Source organism: Hippopotamus amphibius, chromosome 7 (genome assembly GCF_030028045.1).
Source record: "Hippopotamus amphibius kiboko isolate mHipAmp2 chromosome 7, mHipAmp2.hap2, whole genome shotgun sequence".
Classification (NCBI taxonomy): Eukaryota; Metazoa; Chordata; class Mammalia; order Artiodactyla; family Hippopotamidae; genus Hippopotamus; species Hippopotamus amphibius.
Window position 1 is genome coordinate 21,338,220 of NC_080192.1, and position 22,687 is coordinate 21,360,906.

General features: G+C 35.8%; 1 protein-coding gene across 5 annotated transcripts in view; it reads right to left on the reverse strand.

The window, feature by feature from the left end:
* The window catches only part of SCYL2 (SCY1 like pseudokinase 2), a 68,913-nt gene that overhangs the window by 36,012 nt on the left and 10,214 nt on the right, over positions 1–22,687 (reverse strand). For 4 of the 5 annotated variants that reach the window (XM_057741200.1, XM_057741202.1, XM_057741197.1 and 1 more), the window contains exons 2-3: positions 15,947–16,151; positions 3,229–3,386 (exon numbers count right to left, since the gene is read on the reverse strand). In XM_057741200.1, coding sequence (XP_057597183.1) covers positions 3,229–3,386; positions 15,947–16,123 — 335 coding nt within the window. In that variant the 5' untranslated portion in view covers positions 16,124–16,151. Of the gene's footprint in view, positions 1–3,228; positions 3,387–15,946; positions 16,152–17,148; positions 17,292–22,687 lie in introns of those variants that run through there. The other variant, XM_057741199.1, reaches the window with a different exon arrangement.

The window sequence follows — 22,687 nt, forward strand, 5'->3', positions numbered from 1 at the left end:
GGAGAAAGTCACACTGTCCTGCCTGCTCAGTTATCAAGAAAGATGATGATCTTGATCTTGTCCTTTACTCCCACACCAGCTCACTAACACAGTGCACACCAGGCTTTCGTTTGATGAACTGTACTGGAGGAAAACTGCTCAAATACTCCTTAGTCTTCTCTATAGTTTCCAATGATTCCCAGGACTCATTTATTTTAGCAACTCTTATTTTTTTCCTTTTCTGTCTTGTATGCAAAATCATCCCTGGCCATATTCAGATGATTATTCTTCAACCTTGAAGGCTTTATTATCTTTCATGAATATTTATTTCCATCATCATTACGAACAGTTACACACCAGAAGGGCTATCGCCTCTCTCAAGGACCACATCCCCAACCACAGCTATTTACTAGCCATTCATCTCCTACCCTTTTACTACCACCACCTAATCTAGCTTCCCAGTATCTTTATTCAACAAATTTGAAGTATTTGGTCCTGACTACACTTTATTCCTTTCTTCTCCCTACTACCTCAAAAATAAACTATCACCCTCACTACCTTTTACTGAGCAAACCCTTATTAACAGATCTCTTTTACTCTCTTGCTTATGTCATAGGTTGAAAGAAAAAAGAGAAAGCCCAAGTCTTTGTAAACTGGTAGTCTAAAGACACATAGTATACTTTATTTAACCTTGCTCTTTTTATTTTTCAAGAACACCCCTTCATAGCCCTCTTATATTAACTGCTTATTCCATTAACTACTCATTGCTTTACCCACTACTCATCTATTATCCACGTTCTATCTTAAAAAAGTAAAGATCATCTAACATGAATGATCTCATTTACCTACACTTTACCTCAGTATATTAGCGATTCACAACTGTCCTCTTGAAATTTCCTTTGAGTTCCTCCTATGGGACTTTATTCACATAATGATGTCTTTTCTGTTGGGTTCCCTTCTAGCTTCCAAAGCGCCATCCTACTGAAATTATTGAATATCACTAACAACCTGTCACTATTCAAATGTAATGGATTCTTCTACAGTCCTTACTTCCTTTTTATTCGGTGGTCCCCAGTGTTAGGGAGTCCTTTCCTCCCTCCTTTGGCTTCCATAACATGTTGCCAATTTTTCTCCTGCCATACGACATGATTCTTTCAGTTACTTTCTCTGGCTTCTTTCCCTTCTACATTTCAAGTTCTGTCCTCACTACTCTGCTCTTTTGACTCATGCTCTTGAAATTCAATTTTATTTTCATAGCTTTAATTGCTGTTACTCACCCCTATATACATCACCAACTCTGGACTTTTAACTGGATTACTTTTTGTTTATTTATTTATTATTTTATTTATTTATTTTTTGATGTGGACCATTTTTTAAGTCTTTATTGAATTTGTCACAATATTGCTTCTGTTTTATGTTTTGGTTTTTTGGCCCGAGGCATGTGGGATCTTAGCTCCCCAACCAGCGATTGAACCTGCACCCCCAGCTTTAGAAGGTGAAGTTTTAATCACTGGACTGCCAGGGAAGTCCCTTGATTACTTTTCTCTTTTCTATAGTACATTTCTTCTGGATGATTCCAGTATCATCTCCACATTAAGTTATTAAAAACTGGAAGTTATTTTTTTCTTCCCTAAAGTGTTCCTATTTCTATCAATGTTACTGCAATTTTTACAACCTATCAATGAAAATGAAATCGTTGAATTATCTCTCTTCAAGAATGCCAAGAAAGCCCTAGTTCTATAATATTTAAGTCATTATAAAAGAAGGTGGAGGGACAGAGAAAAATACAAAACACTGGCCCTTCTCCCTTTAAGAGACTTAAAATGTAATGATGAAATACAAGTTAAAATAACAAAGGTGGGTACGTTTCTGATAGGTGACAGTATCAGAAACCTGATAGAAAACACTCTAGAGGAAACAGCACAAACAAGCATTGAGTCAGGAAAGCTCAGGACAAGTGTGACCAACAAAACTTAGTCCACTCTGAGATAGAGGGTTCATAATAGTGAATGTTGTATAAGAGATAACAACTATAGTCTTCTTCTGGGTTTATTTATGCAGAGAAGGGCAGTAAAATATTATCATGATAAGAGACCTATATATATTTCTGGGTAGGCACAGCATAGGCTGAGGAATCAGGGTGCCATAACTACGTGGCTTAAGTAGTGTACCTTTGATCCTTAGTTCTTCTATATAATTGTGAGGATTAAATGAGTTAAACAAATATAAAGCATTCAGTACAGTTTTTTACACGATAAATATTAGATTTTTTTCTTTTAGGTTGAAAGAAAAGATTTTGTGCCTTTGGGGGAAGTGGGTAAGTGACAGTGGTTTACTGAAGATTCTCAAGTAAGAACTATGTAGACATCCGAAATATAAAATAGATAAAAGCCAAACTCTCCTCGTTGAAGGGCAATGGGAAGCCTGGGCCCCTACCAGCTAGGTTCCTCGCCACCTGTTCTTTCCCTATCCTTAAAATTCTAGGGTCCACAGAATGCACTGGAAAACCACATGGTTAAGATCTTCTGAATTAAGAAAGGGGAATACAGTCTGCTAAGTGAGAAGGAAGGAATAAATTAGGGGATATGAGTAATGTGGAAAAGGTTTATAAAGCTGGGTATCTAAAGGAGTTATTGAAAGCACCACAGGCTTGAAGATCCAGGTAAGGTGACACAATGTAAATTCTGTTTTCTTGTCATTCTCAGCAACAGTTCCCAAGCTCATTTTGAGAAAAAGAGATGATGGAATAACTGAGGGCTATGGACTGACATACTGTACATAGTAAAATGTTCAACGTCTAGAACAGTACAACCTGCAACATACATAAAAATAGCCTCTGAATACTGAATCAATGAAAAGGGGACAATGAATTCTAGCACGTTAACAAGAACAATTACTTTCAGGCAGAGACTATATTCTATTATTTCTCTTGCATCTTCCATTTGGACTGCTGTAGTCTTGAGCATAAACAAATACAGACTCATGGCAAATGTGAAGAAAACTTTTATTAATATTTAAAAAAGAGACATTACATGGAATATGCGAATAAATTTTAAAGAAGTAACTAATCCATAAGAACTCAACACTCAGTTTATAAGAAGTAACTAATCCATAAGAACTCAACACTCAGTTTATAAGAACTTTACACTGACAGTACACTGTATAGGTAGATTTCAAATATAAAGTTGTTTTTTTTTTTTAAACTATTTGTTTAGGAAGTCTCTTATGTAAGTTTTCATAAAAATTTACCTGGATTCTTCTAAAGGATGCTGGACAGTAAGAAGTCGAGGGTGTCTTAGTCGAGTTAACTGCTGGACTCCTCGTTTTAGAGCATCAATGATTTGATCCTTTTCAAATTTTTGGTATTTGTCAATCAGCTTTTTATCAAAGACAAAAACAGCCACTTCCTAATGAAAGAAATGTGTAACTAATTAATCAAGAATATATAAAAGCAATAAAGTTTCATTTGGGTGTCACAACAGTCTACAAGTTGAAATAACTAAAAACTAATGCTATGCAAATTTTAGCACCATTGTAATACTTTTCTGATATCAAAAAGTTGGTTTCTTCATGATTACTATATTTAAATATTTTTAAAGATATGAGACTTAGAACCTTCATCTAAGGAGAACAATAGGAAAATCTCCATCTTCAAAGTCTGGTATGAGAGATACACACAAACTGTGTGTAATGTGTTGTGTCCTATGTAACAATCTCTTATTTTACTAGAAATCAAATAAAAGTTAAACTGTTAAAAAATTCAAAATACTTTTCATAATGATAACCCTGGATTATACCACAAAATCTTGAAATGCTTTTCAAAAGAAATGTCTTATCTGTCAGGGAGTGCTTGTTTATACAAAAACTCAGTTTGTAAGCACCTTTTACATATTAATAACCCATACACACTCTCACTCTCTCGCTCTTGCTCTCGCTGTCTCCACTTCCACCCTATGCTCATTTTGTTAAGGGTAGTAACTGGGAAAGGTTACCAGTACAGGAAACTGCTCCCCTATATCCTCCCTCTGAGATCAGTCACAGCTTTTATACTATTAAAAGCACAAAACCTCCTTAATCATCTTCTCTCTTTCATTCTCTCTGTTACACAAAGAAAATAGTTCCCATCCAATTACCCAATCTTAACAAATCAGTCAAAAAAGTCATATCGATAGGTGATATATTACAAATGTGTAATGCATCAGTGATGCTGCTAGCTCTCCATCATAAATGCAAAGAAACTGATGAAGTTGGAAGTAAAATTAGCAAAGAATCAATGCTAGCCCTCCAAAATTCTATGGAAGATTTTGAATGTCTCTTGCAGAATTCTGTAAGTCTCTTTCAAAAGCCTTTAATTAAACCTACTACTATTCAACTATCTTTGAGTTGATACCGACAGTATCTTTCCATTTTATTAATTATTTTTGCTACATTATGATCATTGCCTTCACAAGTCAACCTGGCAACCTATTTACGTAACAGAGATTCACTGCAGAAATCCATAATCAATAAATTCCTCAAAATACAACTTGTTTTTAGTTGGAGCCTCCTTATACATATATAGATGAGTTAAGGATTTTAGAGGACTGAGTCTCAGAAAAGTTCTAACGTAAAGGAACTATTTTAATAACTCAAATTGAATGCCCTATTTCCCAAGCATTTGTGTACTTTTTAGGAATTATCCATTCCTCACAGCAACCCACAAGACATTATCCTCATTTCACAGATTAGGACACTGTGGAAAAGATAAACATTTTGTCTAATATCTCACAATTGGTAAGGTAAAGAATCAAGATTCACCCCACTCAGTCTAACTCTAGGGGTCACTTTCTTAGCCAATACACCATTTCTGTCTTCCCAGAAATAACACAGCTGATAAATAAGACCCGAATAAAACATGATATAAGCCTCCAGGAAAACTGAGTGCTTTAAATAACACTCACATATATATTGCCTTCACAAGTCTGCCTGGTGTGTGTGTGTGTGTGTGTGTGTGTGTGTGTGTGTGTGTGTGTGTGTGTACACACATATATACATACACATACACACATATACATACATACATAATATCTCTTTTGATCATTTTGAGACACAGAACAGGAGCTAAGAGCATTATGTAATATTAATTTGAACTAAAAACAAATGACCTACAAGTTCAAGTTCCTATCTCACTATTCATGCATACAATCTTAGTTTAGTAAGTGTTCTAACACATTTTACAAATGCACCTAATTTAAATGTGTTTTTTTTTTTCAAGATGTTTTAAGTCTTTAAAAAAAGATTACATGACGTGACTTCTGAGCTCCTACAGATTCACCACTCGGAAGTAAGAACACTACAGTTCATAAAAAAAAAGGAACACCACAATCTCTTAGATATTCATTTCTTGTTTTAGGTCAAAAATGAAAGATTCCTACATAGATCAGAACAGGTTATCAACTATCTTAAAAATATTTTCTTTGTTCTGATCAGTTAATTAAAATTAACCAATGTCAACAGAGTCAAGACTAATTAACCTTTAGATCTCATACAGACTTGCTAAAAGAAAACTCTTAGCCTGCACCTTGAAATCTTTCAACAGAATAGACTATTATCTAATTTCTAATTATGTCTTTCTTCTACTACTTCACTATACTACTTCCTCTGCTAACACATATCACTTGTATAAAAATCCTATCTGTCTATACCTTATATGTATTACAAGCTTTTTGAAGAAAGAAAGCATGCCTTTAGTGTCTCTGTATCAACCACAGGATCTTCACCTAAGATACTCAGATGTTCACTGCCTATCAGTGCTCAACAAAGATAAGCAACTACTAGAAGCACTGCATTATCACTTTGAATTAAAACCTTTTTCAACTTTTCATTACTAAAATTTTCAAATATACCCCAAAAATGAGGTAGTGCAATCATCCAATCTATCTTCCACTTAAGATTCAACACCTGTTAATTCTAATTAAAATGTGAAGCTCTTTTTGCAAAAGTTACTAAAACAAATGTAAGCAATATTTGGCACTCTATTGTTTATTCACTTCATATTCTTTAAAATACACTGGCAAAGAGAGTTACCCATAAATAAAGAGCATTTTTTTCTCAATAGCCCATCTTTAACAAAAAAGGCTATGAAATAAATTATCTTTTCTAAGAATTAATATTTGTCATAATGGAGACTGTCTTTTCATATAGACCTAATTTATGATTTTTAAAAGCTACTTTGCTTACTACAACTACAAAGTTGAACTCTCACTGAAAACAAGATAATTTGAGTAATAAAATCTGAGTTAGTATATACCAATGTGTCTAGGATTCCCTAATAGCAATCATGAATTCCACTAACCTATTCCTCAGAGCCACCAGAGACAGCTTGTGAAACACAGACATTCCCTGAAATCCTTTATTTTGGGCCTTTCATGACTGGCTGGTGGTGACTGCCAGGCATCATGTTCTTCATTTTGTACGTAATTTGGGGAAAATGTTACTTTCTCAAAACAATAAAGCAAAATCTAAGTTAATTTAGATTAAATTAAAAATAAGTTGAGGGTTTCCTAGGTGCCACAATGGCTAAGAATCCGCCTGCCAGTGCAAGGGACAAGGGTTCGATCCCTGCTCCAGGAAGATCCCACATGCTGCGGAGCAACTAAGCCCGTGCGCCACAACTATTGAGCCTGCACTTTAGAGCCCATGAGCCACAACTATTGGGCTCGTGTGCTGCAACTACTGAAGCCCACAAGCCTAGAGCCCGTGCTCCGCAACAAGAGAAGCCACGGCAATGAGGAGCCCGTGCACCACAACGAGGAGTAGCCCCTATTCACCGCAGCCAAAGAAAGCCCATGCACAGCAAAAAAGACCCAACACAGCCAATAAAATAAACAAATAAATAAATTTATTAAAAAAAAATAAGTTGAGATGACTGAGAGATAACAAGATATACTCCTTAAAATTACTAGAGGTAGTCTATGATCATTCTTCATCTAAGCAACTTGACTAGCACATACACCTTTGCACAATGGCTTCCTTTACTTTAAAACTGTTAATTTCTTAGGATTTAACTATTTATAATAATTTAATCATTCCTCTGTCTATGCAATACTAGCAAGCTTTACCCATGAACCCTGATATCTGGAATAATGCAATGTAAATTCTGTAATAAGGGACTGTGTCCAAGCCTACATATGGTAGAGTGGATAAATATGAATAGGTAAATTTTTATTGCATAATTTTAAAAAAATCAATCAATCTTCATTATCCTCATCTGAATAGTAATTTTTTTTAAAGAACTTTTATTGAGATACAGTTAACAGACAATAAACAGCATATATTTAGAGTGTACAATTTGGTATCCCAAGCTCCCAATTCATTCCCCCCCCCACCCTCCCCGCTTTCCCCACTTGGTGTCCATGTGTTTGTTCTCTACACCTGTGTCTCTATTTCTGCCTTGCATTTCCTCTTTCATAGTTGTTAGCATTTGCCTTATGTACTGAGGTGCTCCTATATTGGGTGCATATATATTTATAATTGTTATCTCCTCTTCTTGGATGGATCCCTTGATCTTTATGTAATGTCCTTTCTTGTCTCTTGTAACATTTTTTATTTTAAAGTCTATTTTATCTGATATGAGTATTGCTACTCCAGCTTTCTTTTGATTTTCATTTGCATGGAATATCTTTTTCCATCCCCTCACTTTCAGTCTGTATGTGTCCCTAGGTCTGAAGTGGGTCTCTTGGAGACAGCATATATATGGGTCTTGTTTTTGTATCCATTCAGCCAGTCTGTGTCTTCTGGATGGTGCATTTAGTCCATTTACATTCAAGGTAATTGTTGATATGTATGTTCCTATTACCATTTTCTTAATTGTTTTGTTGTTTTTGTAGGTCCTTTTCTTCTCTTATGTTTCCCACTTAGAGAAGTTCCTTTAGCATTTGTTGTAGGGCTGGTCTGGTGGTGCTGAATTCTCTTAGCTGTTGCTTGTCTGTAAAGCTTTTGATTTCTCCATCGAATCTGAATGAGATCCTTGCTGGGTAGAGTATTCTTGGTGGTAGGTTCTTCCCTTTCATCACTTGAAATATATCATGCCACTCCCTTCGGGCTTGTAGAGTTTCTGCTGAGAAATCAGCTGTTAACCTTATGGGAGTTCGCTTGTATGTTATTTGTTGTTTTTCCCTTGTTGCTTTTAATAACATTTCTCTGTCTTTAATTTTTGTCAACTTGACTACTATATATCTTGGCGTGTTTCTCCTTGGATTTATCCTGCCTGGGATTCTCTGCGCTTCCTGCACTTGGGTAGCTATTTCCTTTCCCATGTTAGGGAAGTTTTCAACTAGAATCTCTTCCAATATTTTCTCAGGTCCTCTCTCTCTCGTCTCCTTCTGGGACCCCTATAATGCGAATGTTGGTGCGTTTAACATTGTCCCAGAGGTCTCTTAGGCTGTCTTCAGTTCTTTTCATTCTTTTTTCTTTATTCTTTTCTGCATCAGTGATGATCACCATTCTGTCTTCCAGGTCACTTATTCACCCTTCTGCCTCAGTTAATTTGCTATTGGTTCCTTCTAGTGTTATTTTTCATTTCTGTTATTGTGTTGCATATCTCTGTTTGTTTGCTCTTTAATTCTTCTAGGTCTTTGGTAAACTTTTTGATCTTTGCATCCAGTCTTTTTTCAAAGTCCTGGATCATCTGCACTATCATTATTCTGAATTCTTTTTCTGGAAGGGTGCCTATCTCCTCTTCATTTAGTTCTTTTTCTGGGGCTTTATCCTGTCCCTTCATCTGGTACAAAGTCCTCTGCTTTTTCATTTTCTCTATCTTTCTGTGGCTGTGGTTTTCAGTTCCACAAGATGAAATACTGCTGATACTGCTTGATATTGCTGTCTGTCCTCTTATGAATAGTAATTTAACTGGGGGTGTTACAAAGCTTATGAAGCAGGGCAAAAGAAACAGGTCAACAAATACGACTTTTAAGCCAAAGTAAGACTGAAGTTGCCTTATTTTTTTAAAAAAGAACTATTCCAAAACTGGATAAAAAAGATCGTAGTAAATGTGGGACACTAGAAGACTCCTAATAAATGTTAAATCCATTTGAAGAGTATTCTCGTGTCAAGATAAATGGAAATGCTTAATAAATAAATGCTTGAATAGTGTGAGAATCAGGCATAATCTCATACATAAACATACACACACGTGAACATATTTTTAAAACATCCTCCCCCCAAATAAATCGCTTGGCTTGACATAAGACAGTTGAAAGAGATTTCAAAATGTTCAACTATTCTACTCGAAAAGAAGTAAAAGTTAGATACAAAGGTGGGACAGAAACTATTTATATAGTGCTTTTATTACAAATTATTTAAATATGTTATCAGCCTTTACAGTTATAGTATTCCTATCTAACAGATAAAGTGATGGTGTTTCAATTTTGAAAGACATATATATGAAGCAAGCATTTCTCATTTACACATACAGTTTGACAAAAAAAATTTCCCTTTAATGACTTCTTTAAATAAAGTACAATTAAAAATTAGAAAAACTAATGAATTCCAATCTAGAGCATTTGTCTCAGAAATCTCTCTTAAATATTCACTAAATAAGGGGACTTCCCTGGTGGCACAGTGGTTAAGAATCCACCTGCCAATGCAGGGGACACGGGTTCAATCCCTGGTCCGGGAAAATCCTACATGCTGCACAGCATCTAAGTCTGTGCACCACAACTACTAAGCCTGCACTCTAGAGCCCGCAAACCACAACTATGGAGTCCACGTGGTGCAACTACTGAAGCCTATGCACTCTAGGGCCCATGTGCCACAACTACTGAGCCCATGTGCCTCAACTACTGAAGCCCGTGCACCTAGAGCCCGTGCTCTGCAACAAGTGAACCCACTGCAATGAGAACCCCGCATGCAGTGACAAAGAGTAGCCCCTGCTCGCTGCAACTAGAGAGAAAGCCCTCAGGCAGCAACGAAGACCCAACACAGCCAAAAAAAAAAGGTAATAAAAAGAAAATAAGGATATGTTTGAAAAGACTGCCTATGCTTATAAAACCATTTTAATCCTAAATTTGTTACTCTGTAGAAAGACTCAGTTTCAAAGCCAAAAGAGAAATAAAGCAGAATAAACTCTAATCCCAGCAATTATCTACTAGACATTACAAAAGTTCAAGAGATAGGGCAGCAGGAAATATTTCACTGAATTTTCAAAAATTAAATAGCCCTTTTTAGTTCAAAAGACTAACTCTGTACCCAAAGCAATCTATAGATTCAGTGCAATCCCTATCAAATTACCAATGGCATTTTTTAAGATCTAGAACAAAAAATCCTAAAATTTGTATGGAGACACAAAAGACCCCGAATAGCCAAAGCAATCTTGAGAAGGAAAGATGGAGTTGGTGCAATCAGGCTTCCTGACTTCAAACTATACTACAAGGCTACAGTGATCAAGACAGTATGGTACTGGCACAAAAACAGAAATATAGATCAATGGAACAGGATAGAAAGCCCAGAGATAAACTGTGGTCAACTAATCTATGACAAAGGAGGCAAGAATATACAGTGGCGAAAAGGCAGCCTCTTCAATAAGTGGTGCGGGGAAAACTGGACAGCTACATGTAAAAGAATAAAATTAGAACACTTTCTAACACCATACACAAAAATAAACTCAAAATGGATTAAAGACCTAAATGTAAGGCCAGACATTATAAAACTCCTAGAGGAAATCACAGGAAGAACACTCTTTGACATAAGTCACAGCAAGATCTTTTTTGATCCACCGCCCAGAGTAATGGAAATAAAAACAAAAATAAGTGAGACCTAATGAAACTTAAAAGCTTCTGCACAGCAAAGGAAACTATAAGCAAAACGAAAAGACAACCCTCAGAATGGGAGAAAACATTTGCAAACGAATCAACAGACAAAGGATTAATCCCAAAATATCTAAATAGTTCATGAAACTCAATATCAAAAAAACAAACAACCCAATCAAAAAATGGGCAGAAGAATAAATAGGCATTTTCCCAAAGAAGACACACGGATGGCCAAGAGGCACGTGAAAAGCTGCTCAACATCACTCATTATTAGAGAAATGCAAATCAAAACTACAACGAGGTATCACCTCATACCGGTGAGAATGGGCATCATCAGAAAATCTACAAACAGTAAATGCTGGAGAGGGTGTGGAGAAAAGGGAATGCTCTTGCACTGTTGGTGGGAATGTAAATTGATACAGCCACTATGGAGAACTGTATAGAGGTTCCCTGAAAAACTAAAAATAGAACTGCCATATGACCCAGCAATCCCACTACTGGGCATATACCCAAAGAAAACCATAATCCGAAAAGACACATGCAGTCCAATGTTCATTAAAGCACTATTTACAATAGCCAGGACATGGAAGCAACCTAAATGTCCATCAACAAATGAATGGATAAAGAAGATGTGGTACATATATACAATGGAATATTACTCATCCGTAAAAAGGAACGAAATTGGGACATTTGTAGAGACATGGATGGACCTAGATACTGTCATACAGGGTGAAGTGACTCAGAAAGAGAAAAAAAATATCATGTATTAACACATATATGCAGAATATAAAAAAATGGAACAAATCAACTGGTTTGCAAGACAGAAACAGAGACACAAATGTAGAGGACAAACATATGGACACCAAGTGGGGAAAGTGGGGGGGAGAAGGGGGAATGAATTGGGGGATTGGAATCACCATACATATATTACTAATAAGAAAAAAAAAATCACTTTAAATATATGCAGTTTATTGTATGTCAACTATACTGCAATAAAAGTTCTTAAAGAAAAAAAAAAAAAGACTAACTCTGGAAAGGTCTGGGCAGGGATGTGGAGAACTGTAACTGTTGATGGATGTGTACATTGGTACAAGCACTCTGGAAAACTCTTTGGCACTGAACAAATACATACACTATTACCTAGCAATTCCATATCTAGGTAATGTGCCATATATGCCAACAGCACACAACAATGTTCATAGCAGTACTCTATACATCAATGAAAAGAAAAATTGCTATGTTCGACAACATATGTATTTCATGAACATAAATTTAAGAAGACAGAGCCAAACATTAGAGTACATGCCATGGTTCCACTTAAACAAAATTCAAAAACAGGCAAGATTATTCTGAAGTGTCAAAGGGCAAGATAGCAGTTACCCCTGGAGAGAAGGGGCGGGCTTGTGGTGGGGGGAGGTAATGACTGTGAAGAGATGTGAGCATTAGCAATGTTGTCCTGATATGGATGTTGGTTACAGAGGTGTGTTCACTGTGAACATTTAAAAAGCTGCTCACTCAAAAATAAGTTTAAATTCTAAAAGTTAGACAATTTAAATTCTCTAAATGTCACCTTGAAATGTTTTATAGCATCTCTAGAAAGAGATTTTAGGAAGAGTAATGGTTTGGAACTAAGAGCTGCTTCTAAATAAACATTCAAGAAGGAAACTAAATAGCACTTAAGCCTAAATAGTAGCTTCAAGTGCTAATAATCTAAAATTAAAAATCTATCCATTTCAACATGTTTACATGTTGTATTTGGTTAAGTTTACCTAAATAATAACTTTAAAATATCTTAATGGCTGATTTTATATACAAAATTGGTCTAAGAACTTTACTACAAAAGATCCTTAGGAATTCTTAATTTCACTTGCATAAATTATTCACTATGAGGTGTTTTATGAACATCTTTCAAAAATAATAAAAAGCAACAAAAATTGGTTTCTGGAAGCATAAAAACAGAATAATAATACAGATGTTCAATCAGGTACAACAAAGGCACAAGTAACCAAGCACAAGTAACTTTTTATTTACCAACTCTTTTTATGTTGCTGCATTCCAAGCTTTCATAAATATGTACTTTATTGTACCAATTTTGTAGGTGGTATCACTGCCACTCTTCTCAGAGGGCTTCAAACATTTAGGTTAAAAGTTAAAAGTTGTACATGATCTGAAAATTGTAATTAATCACGTACTAATGTGAACTTGAAATAACCCCTTTAAAGGGGTTTGCAAACCCTGAAAATACTACTTACTACAAGGATTCTTTTAACTTCGAAATACTGTTGTGTTTTTTGTTGCTGCTGTTGTTCTTTTGGACAATGTGAAATTATGATACTTTTTTTGAAAATCATGTAAATGAAGTAAAATGTGAAATAGGGGTAAAGAACAAGACGTAAACCTTAAATGCAATGGTTTAAATACCATGGTATTGGACTTCCCTAGTGGCTCAGTGGTTAAGAATCTGTCTGCCAAGGCAGGGGACATGGGTTTAATCCCTGGCTCAGGAAGATCCCACATGCTGCGGAGCAACTAAGCCTATGTGCCATAACTACTGAGCCTGTGCACTAGAGCCCATGTGCCACAACTGAGCCCACGTGCTGCAACCACTGAAGCCTGTGTGCCTAGAGCCTGTGCTCCACGACAAGAGAAGCCACCACAGTGAGAAGCCCTCACACAGCAATGAAGACCCAATGGAGAAAAAAAAAAAATACCATGGTATTTATTTCACTGCCATGTAACAACAGAAAACACTTTCATATTTTTAACTATTAAAAACCAGGTATGGGGCTTCCTAGGTGGCGCAGTGGTTAAGAATCTGCCTGCCAATGCAGAGGTCATGGGTTCGATCCCAGCTCTAGGAAGATCCCACATGCCGCGGAGCAACTAAGCCCGTGTGCCAAAAAAAAAAAAAAAACAACTAAAAACCAGGTATGAGAATCTTCTAGCCCAAAGTCTCTTACCTAATGTCTACCTCAAAGTCAAATTTAAGATCATATATTCTGCTATAAAACACAACTACAATCAAGTACACTGTATGCTAAATCAAAAAAACCTGAGAGGGTAAGAAAGATGCCTTCAGTCTCAATGTCTCTTATAAGGGGCAAGAAAAGGACTAAGAAAAATATCCTTTTCCATTATTTTTCTCCCAGTTTCGCTAAAATCAGCACTGTCCAATAGAACTTTCAGTGATGATAGAAAGTTCTATACTTCCCTTGTCCAATATGGTAATAATAGCCAAGTGTGGCTATGGAGCATTTGAAATGTGATTAGTCCAATAAAAAAAAACTGAATTTAATCATTAAATTTCAATTAATTGAAAAAGTCATATGTAGCTTACGGCTACCATATTGTATTAAGTACAACTCTAGATTATCTATTTTCTCTGATTCTCTTTTAATAAAAATGAGGCTACTGAAAAAATAATTAAAACTTTTCAATTAAGGGAGAAATTCAAATGAGGCTTCAGTGACAAGGTGGTTAGAGACTTTAGCTCTTCCTTAAGGAATTAGCCAGCAGTCCAGGCAGGATACTCAAGAGTTCTGACCTCTGAGGTTTGAAAAAGGCAAAGAAAGAAAATTTAAAACCATACCCACAGAGAGCAATGATATATTCCAAAACTATCTTTTTCCTCAAAGCAATAAATTTGGGGAGAAAAAGGAATACAGTTAAAGTTTCGTAAGAGAACTCAGTTCTGGAAGTCAGCAGTTGAGAAATGCTGTATTAATGTGCAATATCTAATCAATTATCTATTATTTGTGCCTGGTTCTCATGTTCTATGAGCAACAACAAAAGCTCCAACATTAACAGAGGATTTCAGCATATGAACTAATAAAGACAAACACCTAAAACTCTTTTGGTTAAGGACAAAGACACTATTATGTTATCACATCCTTAATAAACAATGCAAAATTTAGTAAATTTGGTGTTCTTTCATTTTCCCTTTATATAATCGATTATAAAAGCAATTTGTACTGGCATTGGAGGTTGGTCATTTACATAACTTCATGACCTCATTCATAGGTTTTTAAATAATCAATACTCAAGAAACCATTTATTTTTTGGATGAGCTCTTGGAGAAAGAGAAAACAATGTTCAAAATTGATCAATCAGTATTTAAGATATTGATCTACTTTGGATTTAAAGACTTCCAACTGAATGGCAATAAAAACAAGATTTACAGTTCAGGTACAAACTACATACAGCAATCTATCACAGGACCAAGATTCCTCCTTCATAAAAGGATAACCAAAGCCAATTCAGTCTTTAATATACTTGTTTGAGAAATAAGCTGATTTTGGAAAAGTCACAATGCATACCCACAACTGTACAATTTTGATAGTCATTGGAAAATATGTGTAATAAATCCCATGTCTTAAAATCCATATTTCACATGTAGGAAAGTAAAAGTACTTTTGGAAACAGTGATTTTTCTTTTTAAAGAGCATATTTCCACAGAGGTTTTAATCCTGGAGATTTTTCAATTCTTTAACAATTTCAACAGAAAGTTGTTAGTAAAATTTAACACTAACAATCCTCCACATTTCTAAGAATCATCTGTTGGTCTCTTAACTCAAATAAAAATAAAAATACAACTCATTCAAACTACTCCTCACTAAAAGAACAGTTTTAAAATAACTTTTAAATCAATATACCCCAAAACATACTGATTATATGCCACAAATGTATCCCCTTCTGATGGAAAAAACTATAAGATTAATAAACATGAAAAAATATTATAGAAATCTATTTTCTAGAAAGCTATAGAATAAAAGAGAGAATAAGGATGCTTAAAAAAAGAATGTATTTAAAGTTAGAAAAATTTAACAGTATTTTGTCATAACTTATTGATAAAGATAAAAAGGAACATGGCAATTTTTATTCTAAAACATTTTGCTAAATATTAAAATCTAATATACTCATTTGCTCAACTGATACATTTATGTTATTAAGTAAACAAAATTAACTTACAAGATGAGATGATATATCAAACAATGTATTTGTAACCAGGAGATTCAAGGGCATGTTTAAAAGCATTTGTTTTTCTATGACTTTATTAGATGAAATGACAACTAAGGAATCCATTACTTTGAGCATTTCTTAACATAAAAATGCATAAATGTACATTACGGTACTAATTAGCATGCATGTTCTTTCTAAATGGACTCTAAATCAAAACTTACCTGCTTTGTTGACTTTTTTGTGCCATTAAAAATCTTCCAAGCTAGCCCATTGCCACCACTGGCAATGTGTCGACCAACATCAAATTCTCTAGTGACAGGATTTCCCATCACAGCACTAGTGACATCAGCTGTTACTTTTGTAACAGTACTCTTCAACTTATTAAGCATGGACTCCATGGCTACAATTCTGGGTAGTTACAGTTACCTAGAAACATAGGGGGATAGGAGAGCACTGATCATTTGCTTTTTACTTCTTTAAGCATTTATTCATTATTTAGTCTGAAAGCTTAATATACCCCAAACAATGAGCAAAACAATCCTACAGAAACAAAAGCTGTATGTTAGTTTTACCTTCCAAGAACCCAATATACTTAAGTGCAAATTTAAGTCTAGGAACCGAACTGTGCTTAAACCTCAATTGTCACAGATCAGGAAGAGAAAAGACATATTCACACTTGACACTAACATGAATGTTGCTCAACTAAAAAACATGGTCCATATTATAAGACCCTTTAAGACTTAAAGTGGTGTAGAGAGTCTGAATCTTTCTTCACAGTAAAAACAACTATATAAAAATCTGAAAGGCTCTAATGTTATACTAAGCAATAAATTTGTATTTTATAAAAGTTTTGTCCACTATTAAAATAATCATTGTTGAACTATAAAATCTCCTAAGAATATTTTCTAAATGAAAAGCAAAAGGACAATAAACCATGAACAAGCAATAGGTCATAAAATATTTTTAAAATTTCATGCATTTCTGGTGACGATGGAGGAGAAACAGTAAATTTACCCTCCCTCCTTCAACAACTGGAAACTGGACAAAATACATGAAACAAATGTTTTCAGACACTGAACAGGCAGCACAGGCCATGTGATTCCAGTGAGAAAGCAAACAAGGTGAATTCTAGGGTTGCTCCAGCTTTCTGCCTAAAGGCACACTGCAAACCATGGAGTAGAAAACAGAATTCCAAGCAGCAGTCTAACTGAATTAAGGAGGTGGGGAAAGAAATTAGAATTCAATGATGTTGAGATGGTGTGATGCCTGGGAGTTGAGACAGAATTTCAAAGAGAAGGGGGAAGAAGAAAAAAAATTTTTTAAGGAAAAAAAGAGAGAAAGGAACAGTGCTGAAAAAGAGCTCCCAAAATTGGCACAGGAGTCCCCCTGACGCTTTGCTGAATACTAAGATACACATACATACTGTGAAACTTCACCAGGTTGAAACGGAACAGGACCCTGTGGGGCCCTCTCAGGTACAAATCCTTTCTGTGCTCCCCCATTTCTTGTTTGTAGGAATTACGCTTCATTCAGCCTCCTTGACCTTCCCTGAGTTCCAAAGGGCAAAATCAGGACTTCCCTGGTGGTGCAGTGGTTAAGAATCTGCCTGTCAATGCAGGGGACACAGATTTGAGCCCTGGTCTGGGAAGATCCCACATGCTGTGGAGCAACTAAGCCTGTGTGCCACAACTACTGAGCCTGAGCTCTAGAGCCCACGAGCCACAACTACTGAAGCCTGCATGCCTAGAGCCCGTGCTCTGCAACAAGAGAAAAGCCACCATGCTAAGAAGCCCCTTTACCACAATGGCGCACCACAACTAGAGAGCAGCCCCCACTCTCCACAACTAGATAGCCCTCACAAGCAACAAAGACTCAAGGCAACCAATAAATAAATAAATTAAAAAAAAAAAAAGGAACAAAAGTGGAGCAGTCAAGAAACAATAGTGCAGCCTCGGGGCAGGGTCCTAGTTCCTCCTCAAGGAATACACATAACAACACCTTTGAGTGCTTCTAACGGAACTGAGGCCCCCACCCAGGTAGAGGATTATAACTTCAGGTTGAGCACAAGATTCCTGGAACTACCAACCAATCAGAAGAAAGTCTGCAGAGTGGAAGATAACAAAGACTGATCCCCTCCCCAAATGATTCTCCATTTAAAAACTTTGATGATCAAGCAGAATCTTTGGAGTTGGGTTTTTGGACACCAGTCTTCCATCTCCTCAGGTTGCTGGCCTCCTGAATAGAGCACATTTCCACCGTTACCAGCACTTGTTTCTCAAGTACTGGCTTTCAAGCAGCAAGCAGCCGAACCCAAGTTCAGTAAAAAAGTCAGGCAAGGAATGACCAGAGGGCTGTGAGCTGAACATGTGAGAGTTCACACAGGGCTGCAAATCTTCTAATTTTTCAACAGCTAGAGTGGAGAGTCCTTATTGATCACTAAGGGCATTCAGTAAGAAACCCCAGAAGGACTATGCCTTAGTAGTAGAATAAACCATTCTTAAAGTATCCTAACAAACCAAAAAGCTAGCTTCAAATGATGAAACTAATCATATATTACTTAACTGCTTACCAGAATGAAACCCAATACTCATGAAAGGGAGACAAAAATAATTTCAGATACTAAACAATATAATATTCACAATGTTCAGTATGCAATCAATAATTATCAGACAACCCAAGAAGCAAGAAAATGTGAGATCATAACCAAGACCAAAATCAGTCAATAAAAACACACTCCAAAATGAACTTTTATGATTACCAACAAAGACATAAAAAGCTATCATATGTCCAAGTGAGACAGGAAGGAAGAGGACAGGACACAACCATTAAAAGGATGACACAGCCATTAAAAGGATGACACAGCCATTGAGGATATGACAAAAACTGGTTAGAACCAACTAGGCCCAAGATGGCAGATATGACTTCCCGGAGACCTTGAGCCTCACTATATTACACTGAGGAGTGTAATACATCAGAATGCTAAATGACACACCCACAGATGCCATGACAGTTCCGAGGCTGACCATAAAAGGCCAAAAAGTGAGTGGTGGCCCAGTTCCTGGAAATCCCCGCCCCTCCCCCAAAATTGTTGAAATAATCCTCCCACTCATTAGCATATGAAATTACCCAGCACATATGTTCTCATTTTCGGAGACAGTCTGCATTCTGCCAATTTAATGTGTATCTCTCTAAATAAACCTGCTTTCACTTTACTTTGGCTGGCTCTTGAATTCTTTTCCTACAGGAAGCCAAGGACCCTCACTTGGTGGACTGTCCTGGGACTTGCCACAGACCTGAGACATGACTATTCTCTCATTCATCCCTTCTCTTGCAATACAAGTATTTAAAGGAAAGCATGAATATAATAAAAGAAAATGGAATATTAAAAAAAGTAAATCAGTCAGATGCCCTAAAAATTTAAGTTGCAAATGAGAAGGAAAAAATAAATAAATCAAATGAACATTCTAGAGACAAAAAATATCTCAAGTAAAAAACTCAGAGGATGTAATTACCAGATTAGACAACACTGGAAAAAAACATCAAACCTGAAGATAGAGTAAAAGGCTGGGGGGAAGAAATGAACAGTATCAGTGACCTGTGGGACAAATCACAGTCTAACAGAAATAATTGAATCTCAAAAATGAGGGATAAAGGGGAGAAATAATATTTGAAAAATAGCCAAAAATTTTCCAAATTTCATGAAAACTATACAGCACCAAGAAATTCAATAAACCCAAAGCAGGATGAACATAAAGAAAACCATGCCTAAATACGTCATATTCAATAGCTGAAAATCGGTGATTAAAACTCTTAAAAATAGGCAGATTATATACAGAGGAAAAAAGATAAGAATTTTCCCCGAACTTCTCATCAAAGGCTATATAAGGCCAGGCAACAAATGAATAAGGTCTCACAAGTGCTAAAAGAAACTGTTGACCTAGAATTCGATAAGCCATGAGGAAAACAAAAACATTTCCAAAAATAAATGTGAAATAAAGACTTTTTCATGAAAATCTGAAAGAATTTGTTGCAAACATATATTTACTATGAGAAATATTAAAGTAAGCCCTTCGAACATGTCAACTAAAAAAAATGCACAACATGAGAGTTATGAGTTGAGTTTATCTGGGGCAAAATTGTTACCCAATCCAAGCTTGCTCTGCTCGTCACACAGCAGGCCAATGAATCAGAGGTGTTAATGCAAGGAATATGACCTTCTTCAGAAAGCCGGCAAACTAGTGTCTCCTAAAAACCATCTTACTGGGGTCTGGATGCCAGTTTGTTTTACAGAATCAGAGAGGGAGAGGCTTTGAGGAAGTAAAGTAAAAGGGCAGAACAGACAGGGAGAGGGTGTAAGGAAGTAAAGTTAAAGGGCCATCAGCCTTGCAAAAGATCTCCAAGAACGACCAGCCTAGGTGAGGGGTATGTTAATTTATTCTTTTCTGCAGCCATTCACACAGGTGGGCAGAGCAGATTGTCTGCCTGTGAGCTGAACAGAGGCACTTTAGTTTAACCTTCAGGCAGAGGGGCAGTGTTCCCCCAGGCAGGCCAAAATGTATGATTATAATAAAAAAAGCAGTGAAAAGCAAAGGTTAAAGTCAAAGAAACAGATCCAACATGGAGTCTGATTTAGCTCTTCCTGGTAACAAAACAAGGACTGCAGCCCAGCAGACAGCATCCCAGACAGCTCTGAGAAATTGTTCCAAAGAGGCAGGGGGGAAAATTAGTATATATGTAATCTTGGTGAAGGAGAAGTACATCCAATCAAACACATTTTTGTAGGGGGTTTCTGCTAGTCTCCAGGAGCAGATGTCACCATGTAGGGATTTAGTGCCTTTCTAGATATGAGGAGATTCAAGGGCTGGGCTCATAAAATCAGCTCCTGAAAACATGTATTTTAAGACCTGTTCTGCCCATTTTCCAAAGCACAGAGTGCCTCATTCCTGGTCTTCACCCTGAATTCACTTTAAGAGGATGCTGAGGGTCAGCAGCTGCAGCAGCAGTGTGATTTGGTCCTTGTACAGGCAGATGGCAAGTGCCCATGGCAAGTGCCAATTTATAGTTGACAAACAGAAGGCAAAAGATATCACATGGAAATCTGAATCTACAAAAGGAATGGAGGACTCTGAAAATAAAAATTATGCAGGTATATAAAAAACTTCTCATGTTATCTTTAAAAGATAGCTGCTCATTTAAAGAAAAAATAACAAAATATATTGTGCTTATATGTAGAAGTAAAAATACAAAACAAACCAAGGATAAGAGAGGGAAAATGGAAGTATATTTCTGAAATATTCTCATATGTGAGGTAGTATAACATCATTTGAAGGTAGACTGGGACACATTAAAGACATATTATAAACCCTAGAGTAATAACTAAAATAAAAAAGAGACAAAGCTAAAAAGCCAATAGTGGAAATAAAATGGAATCCTAAAGTAAACTGAATTAATTAAAAAAAAAAAAAGGTAGGAAAATAAAAGAACAAAGAACAAATGTGAAAAACAGAAAACAAACTTCAAGATAGTAGACTTGACTCCAACCATATAAATAACTACATTAAATGTAAATGATTTAAAATTCCAGTTAAATGGCTGAGACTATCAAACTAGATTAAAAAAGCAAGACCCAACTATATGCTGTTTACAAGAAATCCACTTTAAACACACTTTACAAGATGATTTAAAAGTAAAAAAAATGTGAAAATATACCAAGCTAGAGTGGCTATATTAATAACAGAACAGGTTTCAAGACAAAGAGGGACACTTCATACTGACAAAGTTGTCAATTCTCAAGAAGACATAATCATAAATGAGTACACACGGAATAAGAGTTTCAAAATAAATGCAGCAAAAACTAACAGAACTGAAAAAAGAAACAGACAAATCCACAAGTGTAGCTGGAGATTTCACGGGTCCTTTCTTAGTAGCAAATGGAAAGATAGACCAAACAGACAGAAAATCAATAAGGACACAGAAGACCTGAAGAACACTCAACAAAAGCAGAATGCATTTTGTTTTCATATGTACATGGAACATTCACTAAGACAGACTATATGCTAGGCCAAAAAACAACTCTCAAAATATTTGAAACTACTAAAATAATACAAAATATGTTCATTGACCACAATGAAATTAAGCTTGAAGTCAGGATAGATAAATACCTAGAAAAACGCAAATTCCTGGAAATTAAACAACACTTCTAAATACCCAAGGGCTAAAAAAGAAATCACAGAGAAAATTTTAAAATATTTTGAAGTGAATGAAAATGAAAATCTGTGGCAAGAAGGCAAAGCAGTGCCTTATAGGAAATTTATAGCTTTAAATGTTTATATTAGGAAAAAAAATCCAAAATCAATGCTATAAGTTTCCACCTTAGGAAGTCAGGAAAAAAGAAACAAACTCAAAATAAGTTGAAAGAAGGAAACAGAGAATGAAATCAATGGAACAGACTGAATTTAATATAATTTAATACTGTATTTAATAGAGAAATGAAAAAAATCAATAAAGTCACACACTTTTTTAAAATATAAACCTCTAGCTACATGAAGAAAACTTTTAAAAACACAAATGCCCAATATCAGAAATAGAGGAAATCCTATGGATGGTAATCCTACATAGATCCTACAGATTCTAAATCAATCAGGTAGTATATTTTAGATGATCTTATGCCAGCCAATTAATTCAACAACTTGGATAAAGTGAAAAAATTCCTTGGAAGGTACAACTACCATAACTGAAGAGAAAGTCAGAATAATCCTATATAAAAGAAATGCAATTCATAACTACAACTCTTACCACAAAGAAAACTCCAGGTTCAGATGGGTTCACTGCTGAATATTATCAAACAATTAAGGAAGAAATAATTCCAGGTCCATATAAGCTCTTCCAGAAAATAGAAGACAACAGAACACTTTCATGTTATACAGTCAATATCACCCTGATACCAACACCAAATAATGACA